The sequence below is a fragment of the Culex quinquefasciatus genome, chromosome 3 (assembly GCF_015732765.1).
Source record: "Culex quinquefasciatus strain JHB chromosome 3, VPISU_Cqui_1.0_pri_paternal, whole genome shotgun sequence".
Lineage (NCBI taxonomy): Eukaryota > Metazoa > Arthropoda > Insecta > Diptera > Culicidae > Culex > Culex quinquefasciatus.
Window position 1 is genome coordinate 78,287,782 of NC_051863.1, and position 11,070 is coordinate 78,298,851.

Below are 11,070 nucleotides of genomic sequence, written 5' to 3' on the forward strand. Positions count from 1 at the left end.
CACGACGGCGGTCTGTTTATTGTTTTTTGGTGACAGTTTGTTGGACCGGCTGTCCATCAAGAGTTCTGTGTGCCGAGGCAAGAAGATCAGGACGAAGCGCACGTGATAATCGTGTCCTTTCCCGGGTTTTTCCTTTATTTCGAGTGTGTGCGTTGTGTGTGCAGCGTGGAAAAGTAATATTTTGCCCTTTTTTTGCAGTACCGAGAAGAACCGGTTTGGTGGTTCCATCTCTGTGTAGCAGGTTCGTTTTGTTTTGCCAAACAAATAAAGTGTTTGTTTTGCGCTGGATGTGTGCGTGTGTGTGCTTTTCGGAGTGTCCTTTTTCGATAGAGACATTAGTATTGCTGTTGCTTTGTGGACAAAGGAAACGTATTGCTAACTCGTGATGTGATTGACCGATTCGTGACCTTCGTGAACTTGTTGAATAATAGTTCATTCGATAGAAATTAGTTGGTTTAAGTCCTCATCATTGTGATGTAATGCAATGATTTTGGGAAAATGAAACAATGTTCAAAGTGGCAATATTTTTTTTTTCAATTCAATTCAATTCGGTTTTATTTGTGAATAATCAAGATACAATGAGTTATTTTGAAGTGCATAACAGAGTTTTGTAGTTCCTTACAGCTGTGTGTTGCATCATAATCCATTTAGGAACAATTATTTCTTTAACTAAAGCACTAGCAAGAGTAAGAAAAAACTATAAAAAAAATACAGAAATTGCAAAGGAAAGGGGATAGAGGAAGAGAAAGCTTATATCTAGATCACAGGTAATTTATCCTTTGTAGATGTGTTTGATCATCAGTTCCCCAAGGGCCAGGAATTGTTCTGCCTTGTTCCGGCAGCTCCGAAACCGCGTCATCATCTCCCCCGCGAGAGAAAAGAACTTCGGCAGGGTGAAGAGATCTTCCCCGGTGACTTCTTGCTGGGCCGTACTGCCGCTACCGGCAGCGACCACGCTGGCGAACGAACGCCCCCAACCAGGAGGGAACGCTGAGTTTTCCGCTGGAACCGTAAGCTGTCCAGCTGCAGGAACGGCTGCGCTCGTACTTCGCTGAGGAGAGTGGGACGCTGCTGCTTTCTTCTTTCTCTTTTCCTGCTCCTCGAGGTAGGCCCTGCGCGCGATGCATCCGCGGTAATTGCCGGTATGGTTGCCGTCACAGTTCGCGCACTTTACGCGCGGCTTGGTTTGTTCTGCCTTGTCCCCCAAGTCCGCCTTTCGTGGCAGTGCGCACGCCTCCGAGAGGTGTTACTCACCGCACTTCACGCAGCGGGGCCGGAGGTTGCAGTTCCATGAGCCGTGGCCGAATTTCTGGCAACGGTGGCATTGCGCTACGTCCGTCGGGTTCTTGGTGTAAAACCGCCAGTTTACCCAAAAACCGTCCAACGTCTTAGTCCTCCGCAGGTCTTGGATCTTGACGGTGCCGCGGTCGAAGTACAACAGGAACAGTGTGTGTGTACCTGTTACCGTTGTCTTGCGCGAGAGCACTTTAATCCAGTCTTCCCCGAACGCGCGCACGCCGTACACGCCGTACATGTTTTCAGTGCAGATGAACTTCAAACACACCAGGCTGCCATGTTCGAGTTCTCCCCGCACGGCGCACTCAAGTTTACACGCGGTGTAAACACGGGGTGCACACCTCGGGTACAACGCCGTGCGAGCGAAGAGCGTGTAAAGAGACGAAAAAATGACTGCTTCTCACTCTCTCTGTGACAAACACTGTAGTGTGACTGCAGCGGAGAATGAAACACCGCTTTACAGCAGAGGGAGCGTGAGGGAAATATTTTTGTCTCTTTTCTGCGTCGTCGGCTTGTACGGGGTTTGTACCCGGGGTGCAAGGTTCGGTTTTAAACTCGAGGTTCGTGTGCGCGTACAGACTGTACACGGCAGAGTTTAGGTTTGCTTGTACGCGTGCACACGCAGTGCTGGTGTTTGGTCGAGTACAGAAAACAGAGAACGCGGTTGAACGCGGTGCACGGGGATCACTGCTTTAATCTCCTGCGGTTTTATTCCGGCGTCCGAGAGGTGACCCTTCAGGTCGGAGATCGGACGGTCTTGATAACCCTGTACGACCTTAACAGGGGGCTTCTCGGGGTTGAATGTGTAGAAGTTGAAGTTGCTACGCTTCAATTCTTCAAACACCAGGTCGAAATTCTTTTTATTCAGCGTGATCACTTGCACTGCCGACTTACCGATTTTCAGACAATATCCGAGGCCTTCCAGCAACTCGTCAACATCGTCCGCCAACGTGTCCAAAACAAAAATTGGAGGTGGTCTTCGTTCCGTTGGAGAATTATTCTTTTTTGGCGTCGGCACTTTTTTCCGTGCACAACCATCGTCGTCGTCGTTGTCGGTAGTGGTGCTACCGTCGGTGTTGCTGTTTTCTTCGTCGTCGCTCAGAATCTGGAACTCGTTCCTGATAGGGTTGTTGGCGGATGTTGATATGCCACTGGTCGTGGCACCGGAGGTACTCGAACGGGTTCGCACTGGTGATCTTGGAACATATCCGGGGTGTAGTAACTTTTTGTCGATTCCTTCTGCGCTTACGCTCCCCTGCGCGATGGCGGCCGACACGGCATTGGTTTGTTTACCTTTTTGCACACGACCGGTAGACGAACTTCGCGGGTTTTTCGAGGCCGCACTCGAACTGCCACGGCCACGGCCGAAAAAATCCGAAAAACGATGGAGCACTGAGCACTAGCTGCATGCTCTCGTGCGTACACGGAGGGAGCTCAAGTGGCAATATTTGAGGGCCTGTCCAGAGTGTTTAAGTGGCCAGCTTGAGTTATATCCCAAAAAATCATCATTTAGCAATAATCATAAAAACAGTTTGAAATGAGTTGCGTTGGAGAATTTGAACGGTGTGCGTCGCGGTCCTCGCGCAGGATTTTCGTTGCCGTTTTCGTCTTTGTTGTCCCCCCGATTGTGTGTGTATTTCGATCCGGGCGGTTTCGGGATGTTTGACAGTTGCGTTGGAGAATTTGAACGGTGTGCGTCGCGGTCCTCGCGCAGGATTTTCGTTGCCGTTTCCGTCTTTGTTGTCCCGATTGTGCGTGTATTTCGATCCGGGCGGTTTCGCGTTTTCGCATTTTAGTTGGTTTTATCTTTCCACAGCCGGCTGTCTAAGATTAAATCATTTATGCTAAACTCAACACCAAATAACCGGGAATAGTCTCATCCGCATACTCCGACTGTTTGCCTTGAGAATGCATAATACATCACACCATTAAACAAAATTTTATTGATTATTGGGTCGCATCATCATCCTCTATGTTGAATCCTGGCCATTACCCTTACCCACTAACAAAATCCCAAGTAGAAGTAGTTTTCCGGCACACGCGGGGGTGTGGATATCGTATAGAACCTACCCTTGGTAGCAGCCTGTGCTAACTAACATTCCCGTCCCATTCCCTCGTGATCTACAAACTGACATGGCGGGCGCCGTTGGTGGCCAACGACTGTTTCCTATTCGCACCGGCTCTAGTTTTGATGATCGTGATGTTTTATCCTTTCAGCGCATTCATGCATGCTGTTGATAAGGGAAACATCATTTGATCGTTGAAGCGTGTGACCGGTTGTGCTGATGGGATATTATGGTCCTGTTCAGCAACGGAGAAGGACAACCATGGGTGGTCTCTCATGCTCATGCTCATGCTCAATCATAAAAACAGTTTGAAATTATTGCATTGCCCTTAACAGTAAAAAAATTGTAATTCGGAAGATGTAAAATTTTAAGGTGTAATGATGTAATATTACATCAATTAAGACTGAAAAAGTTCAAAAAGTTGTAATAGTGGTGAATTTACACATTTTTAGAGCTGAAATTACGAATTTTTTTCTGACATGATTTTTTAACTGTGTAGACCATTTTGCGGCTTCTGTCTTACAAGTAGAAGTTTCCCGGTCGATTCTCTAGCAATTTGGAATTTGGTTTCATACTTAGAATTTCATTCGACTCTCTGGTTGACCATATCGAAGAGACCATCGAGGGAAAGAGGTTTAATTTTACCTTCATTAAAACTCCTCCGTCCAAGGCATATTTCACTTACAAGGACAATCAAGCCTCCGAAACAGCAACAATTCAACTCGCATTTGATCTGATTAACCTGATAGTAAAGCAGGTATTAGACTATGACAAGAAAACGAACAAACTAGCACTTTTTGGAAGTTTGGCAGTTTGTTTGCTTGGCTGAATTTGTTTGCAGAAACGTCAGACTGCATACATTTATTTTTTTGCGGGTTTTCACCAGTTTGTTTATCATAGACTAATATCTGCCTAACATCGAATGGATTCGTTGAAGCAACTATTTTTTTTTGCTGATTTTGATGTGCTGATTTTGAATGAAGCCTTATTCGCGCACAAGAAAGCATAAAAAATTTGAAATTACCCATTCGAATTTAATTTCACTGAACACGAAAAAATATTCCTGTAAATTTACATTATTTATCATGTACCAAGTATCATGACAAATGATGGATATTTACATTAGGTTCATTGGAAATTTACAGTAGGAATAATGTGTGGCCTATGTTCTATTTTAGAATGTTTGAAACGGGCAGCAAAAGGAAATTCTGATTTTAAAAAGTCGTTTCACAGATAGGGGATGCTTTCTCGTCGACGGACAAGTGGAATTACGCTGGACTGGAATCGAACGGACGACGGGTAGGATGTTTGGTGTTACTGCTGCTACCCGCTGCCGACTGAGCCATCTTCGCATTTTATAAACGAGCGGCTAAAGCATCAACTTGTTCAGGTCGAGGCTCAGGCAGTGGGCCAGCAAAGTATGAGAGCGATAGAAAGAGAACCAAATATAACTATTTTTAGTTCGGGTAGTTTTGAAGTCAACGTTTGGCAGAAATACATTGGATATATGATTTACATTAAATAGCAATTTACAGGAAGTCGAACACGGGTAGAAATTCATCAGATTTGAGTTTCCGTGCTCATCGTTTCCAATAGATTCATGATTTACATTAGATTTAGATTTACATTGGAGTAATTTCCATGACTTTTTACTCTTTACATCATATTTCAACTTTATATTGAGTGAGTTTACATAAGAAACAGTAATTACGTGCTGTGTAAATTTACATATTCATACACCCAACTGGCAGTCGCATGATTGTGATGCATGGCGGCATGAAAGTATATCAGAATCTGCATGAAATCTGTCCTCATGCATTTTTTGCGATATAGGAGTATGACATTTTTGCCCGTTACCGACAATTATCGACATTACCGACGGCTTTTTGGTTGTATTTCACAAAAAAAAATTAGTAGAACGAGGATTGAATCACCAACTTCTTGGTTATTGATCCGACACGCTACCACCGCGCCATGGACGCTTGATGAAAAGTGAGTGAAAGAGCACCAACATATGCTTCTCTTTGGAGTGTTGCTCGGGGACGGGCCAGCATTATATGTGTTGGTAAGAACTGCAGATCGCTGAAATTTTTACACGCGGGCAAAAATGATCTACGGGCTTGCTGCAAAAAATGTTATAAAATATGACATTTTCTGCAGCAAATCCAATGTTGCAGATTTTGAGATATATTTTTCCTTTGGGTGTATGTCTGTGGAATCTGGAAAATATTTATCTAATTGTCTAATTTAACTAATTTGGATCGCTGAGCTAGAATATAAACAGTGGTCATTCACCGTCAGAATACTCAAATTATTCAGAAATCGAGAAATACAAGATGGCACCCAATATGGCGCCTGTAGAATGTTGGGAACATTTATTTGAGAGTGTAATCAACCACTCAAATCTAATTAGGTTTGGGATCGCTAAACATGAATATGAACCCAAAGTAAGGCGCAATTACATCAGCTATCATGAAAAATGCACCAAAAACCTTCCGGACCAACACATTTAATTTTTATTTTTTATTGTTTTGCAGAGCCAACCTTACCATCACATAATGGCCGAAAAGTCGGAAACTCTCGTGACCAAGGAGGAAAAGATGGCGGAAGCGAAGGAGCTGTTCGGCCGGGGCAGCCGCAACTTTTGCATGAAACAGTACTCGGAAGCCGCGGACGATCTGAGCGCGTGCTGTGCCATTTATTCCGAGCTGTACGGACCCACGGCGGACGAGTGTGGGCTGCCGTATCTGATGTACGCCAAGAGCTTGACCGCGCTCGGCAAGGACGAGAACAATCTGATTGTTCCCGGAGAGGACGAGGGCGAAGAAGACGGGGAGGGTGAAGAGGACGAGGGAGAGGAGGGTGGCGAAGAAGACGGTGAAGCCGAAGGGGAAGAGAAAGAGGCTGAGGAGAAGATGGAAACTTCTGAGGGAAAATCCGACGCAAACGGAGAAGCCAAGAAGGAGAACCCGAGGCTGGGTCGTCTTCAAAGCCGGTGGAAGAGCCGCAACCGGGACCGTCGACGTCGACCAATGGCGCTGGGGGCGAGCAAGCCGAGGGAACCGAGGAGGATGACGATGAGAAGGGCGGTGGCAACCTGGAGGTCGCCTGGGAGATCCTCGAACTGGCCGTCAAAATCTTCGAAGCACAAGCCGACAAAGGGTTCGAAAATCTGTCGGAGTGCTACTCGGAACTGGCCGGAATCTCCTTCGAGAACACTCACTTCAGCGAAGCCATCAACGATTACAGTAAGTTATGATTCTTTCAAGATTACCATTAAATTTAAAACTCTTTTCCCATCACAGAGAAATCCCTCGCGGTTTACGAGAAAACGGGCAAATCCGACAGCCGCCTGGTTGCGGAGATCTTCTACAAGATTGGTCTGTGCCACGTGATGCTGAACGAGTTCGACGATTCCGTCAAGTCGTTCCGGGAGGCTTGCAGCGAGCTGGACAAGGTGATCGAACAGGAAAAGGCAAAGGAACAGAACGACGAGACCAAGGCCACCATCAAGGACCTCGAGGAGACCAAGCAGGAGATCGCGGACAAGATCGCCGACGTTGAGGAAGCGAAGAAAACGGTTGGTTGGATAAATATTCTATCTTAATTCGTGCTATAATCCATGTTTTTCTGTCACTTTCCAGTCGATCGAGGAAGTTAAGCGGGAACTGTCCAAACTCATGAACGGAGGCGGTAGTTCGGCGAACGGTTTCGATGCTGGTGCGGGACCGTCCAGTTCTGCCGGTGCAGCCACCGCCACCAACGGATCGTCGTCCAGTTCGAAGAGTGGAGCCGAAAAGCCGACCGACATCTCCCACCTGATCAAGCGCAAGAAGCCCGACACGACCACCACCGAGGTTGAGGGTTCGCCGGCGAAGAAGACCGCCGTCGAGGCGGACAAGGGAAGCGATTAATGGTTGCCCCCCAGGATGAACTGAAGCTTCGTTTTAGGCCGTAGTGCTAAACATCTGTTCTGTTACTTTCCGCAGGAGGATTCTTTCCAGTTACGTTTACTTTTAAATTATTTTCTATTGTCTCGTCATTGTACTTCTTAAGCATTTGGTTAGAGAATATGTAGGTACTTTTCTACGATGTAAGTGTAACAGTAACCTCATTGAAATAAACTTGTGTCAATGTTCTAAACCTGATTGTGGTTCGTTTTTTTGTGATATGCTTTGTGAAATTGCATTAATATGGGCCCTGAGAATTTGACGCCCTGTCTACATCGGTTGAAAGTCAAGACTTGGGAAACAACAGCTACCGGAGAAGTTGAAAAAGAAAATTGCTTATTTGTTCTAACTTTGCATTAGTTTTCAAAAGGACGTTAGAGCCATTGGTAAACAAAGCCTTTTTTGGATCGGTATTCGACCTACTTACGAAACCCAATTTCAAAAATGCTTCGGATTGTTCATCTACATGTCCTTAATTTTAAACAAACAAAATATGGTTTCAATTTGGAGAAAACCGATAATAAGTGCCTAGAGGTCACGGTGGCTCTTACGGCTTTTTGAAAACTCATCTGAGAAATCAACTAAAGAGCGAGTTTTTTCTACAGTGTGTCACAGGTTGTATCGAGGTGCACCAATTTGGATAACTTTCAGAGATTGGTTGTCTATACATGAGATGAACACATACCAAATATGAGCTCTCTAAAAAGTGCAAATATGAAGAGTGTCGATGTACTCCTTGCAAAGCCAGGCAGATTGAGCAAGGACGCTCAAAATGTGTCTGAAAACCAGTTAGCTACTCTCCCTGTGGACGTGAGCGAGAAGTTGAATGACAAGAAAACATCGTCATCTGATTCGGTGAGAAAATTATTGACCGGGCTTATAAAATCTGGTGAGAGCTTCCATTCGCTTGTGGGCTGATGGATTCTACATGGTATAAAATACTACAGCTTCGTGATCGACTGTGCATACTTGGTTCATCTCGAGAGCGGATCGACAACGCCGTCTGAGCTGAAAGCAGTTCGGGCAATTTTCAACATCATTGTGACTTGGGAACGTTATCGTCCAGTGCACCGTGACGTGACGCAATGTTCGAACTGCTTGCAGTTTGGGCATGGTGGAAAGAACTTTTTCATGAACAGTCGTTGTGCAACCTGTGGAGGTGAGCACAAAACTCAAGCTTGCAACACAATCAACGAGAACATCAAAGCGAAATGCTTCAACTGTGGTGGCGACCATTCGACGAAGAATCGGAGCTGTCCAAGCCGAACGTAGATTTTCCGCTTCGATGTCACCATGAGTGGTATCGAGTGATTCCAAATCTGCAACCATTGCCGTTGACTCAGCGGTAAAAAGATGCAGAGAATACAACACCTCTGGGCATCCGTCGGCAACCGAGGGAAAACCAACCAGCAGCGACGGATGAAGGCAGAAGTGACCTGTTTTCAGACAACAACTCTTGAACATTCTCGTCGAGATGACAACGACACGTGGATGTTTTCGTTTAATTAAGCTCATATTTGGGATTTAAGCACAATACACTCATACAATTAAACTGCAATAGAAGGAGAAAAGTTAAACTTCAACCACCCTAAAGGAGAAGGGTAAACCACGAGCTCCCAAAGCTAAGTAAACTGTCTACGGATCTGGCAGCAGATCAGTTTGTTCGGTTAGCGAAGAACTAGCTTGAAAAAGGTACATTGTTGCGCGAGACTTCCTTTACTTTCGTCGACTTTCTTCACTGGTGTCACATTAGCTAATAGAATCCATTATCTCATCAGATCACATAAGCGCAGATTTACTCCACAGGGCAGACACAAACGAAACATTTTATTCGAGATTCACTCGTCTTCCCACGGCTAACGATGGAACCTTGTCAGTGGCTGCTCCTCGACAAGTCATGGGAATTGCGCCCATGTTCAGAGCAGTTCTTCGATTTCTATTTCGTCGCAACGTAACCGGCTTCCCTTTGCGAAAGCGAAAGTGCTCCACAACACTTGAAGTCGCATCAATACAAATTCATTTCCGCTAATTTTCTAACTAATGTGGTCACCGTGCGGCTACTGCACGTGGTCAAAAACATGTGTCATTCGACCGGACTTGCTGCACCAAGCTCGGGCATCAGGCTCAGGTACCTGCAAAAAGGTATTAAGAGGTAGCATTCCGCGAGAGTTACACACTTTCTTGCGCGAGCAGCAGCCGTCAGTGCTTGTGGGAAGAATGATAATCACGCCGCCGCCGCAAAATGTTTTAAATGATTTAATGGGTTGTAATTTGTGATGCCGAAAATTAAATGCCCTCATGATGGCATTGTTATCATACTCCTTTCGAAAAACCGGTTTATCTGTGGTGTGTTGGCTTGGAAGTGCATTCATTGGTTTGGTACTTTTTAACTCTTCTTGCGGATATGACCTCGATCATGTCGCATCACGTGTACCGGCGAGGGCAGAGGAATTTAAAGCGGGAGTGCAACACATCATGGTGATAATGAAGCTTTAAACGGTTGTCACCCGCCGGGGTCCGGGTTTGAATGGTGATTAATCAAGAAGTCACGTTATCAACGCTGAATGCATCGAAATTTGCATTCAATTGAGGATTGGTAGTGGATGGAAAGGTCAGTCTGATCAATTTTAGTTGATTCATTGAACTGAATTGTTTTTTTTTCTCAATAACTGTTTAATTTGATTTTATTCATTATGTGACATCGCATTTAGCAACCTACATAAACATAAATGTGAAAACTTTGTACAATACAACTTAATGCAAAACTTAATAGATCATTGGTTAAGAAGATTTGTAGTTCTCCTAATTTCTCTGATTTCTCTAAGATTGTTTCATTAAAAATATAGAAAAGTTGAAAGAAGATTTGCAAAGCGGACCAAAAAAAACGTGACGAAATATTTGAAAAAAGCAAGAAAAAAAATCAATGGTCAGAGGTTACAGTAAAAATAATCAAGAAAAAGTTATGCAAAGTGTAGATGTTTGTTGATGTCTGAATAATTTGCTTGGCTCACATTGTTATCCGAGCATTCGTTGGTGAAGGTTGTCTGAATCAACATGACTCGTCGCGTCCCGGCGCAAAACGCCGGCAATATTGCCCTACCTGCGGCTCAAGCAGGCAAAAAAGTGGGAATTTCCAAAAGGAAGGTTGAGGCCTCAACTGATGGCCAAAAAACGGGGATTTCCAAAAGGAAGGTGCTTTTGGAAGTGACATCGATCAGCAAAAAGACGAAAAAGAGCGACGGTACTGTACCGATGGATGAGGAGGAGGAGAACTCTTCATCGCACGAGGAGCAGCTTTTGAAGAACAACAAGTTCGCTGGACTGCCTGACGAGGACCAGGTAGCGGAAGCAAAGGAGAATGAAGTGAAACAGCGAAAGGAGAAACTGCCTCCTTTTTATGTGAGGCAATCAGCAGCAACGATCGACTTTCGAGCGGGGCTGGTTGAACTCATCAAGTCTGGGAAAGTCCAAGGCAACATTCGTCTGTGTCAGGACGGATTTAAGGTGCTGGTGCAATCCAGGCAGCACTATCAACTGGTCAAGGATTACTTGACCGAAAACGAGGCGGAGTACTTTACCCATGATGTCGTCATGGATAAGCCGTACAAAATCGTCGTCAGAGGTCTGTACGACATGCCAGTGGAGGAATTAGCTGCCGAGCTAAAAGTTTTGAAACTGGATGTGTTGGCCGTGCACAAAATGAGCCGACGCAACAAAGACATCAAGTACCGTGACCAGCTCTACCTGCTGCATTTGGC

The 11,070-nt window shown here is 45.1% G+C and overlaps 1 protein-coding gene across 1 annotated transcript; it reads left to right on the forward strand.

The window, feature by feature from the left end:
* The first annotated feature begins 60 nt into the window (after positions 1–60).
* LOC6040834 (protein NASP homolog) lies at positions 61–7,510 on the forward strand. Its single transcript, XM_001850117.2, is given in 6 exon segments — positions 61–77; positions 199–241; positions 5,900–6,329; positions 6,332–6,610; positions 6,668–6,942; positions 7,007–7,510. Coding segments are annotated over 4 exon segments (1,233 nt in total). The 5' UTR covers positions 61–77; positions 199–241; positions 5,900–5,920; the 3' UTR covers positions 7,277–7,510.
* The last annotated feature ends 3,560 nt before the right edge of the window (positions 7,511–11,070 follow it).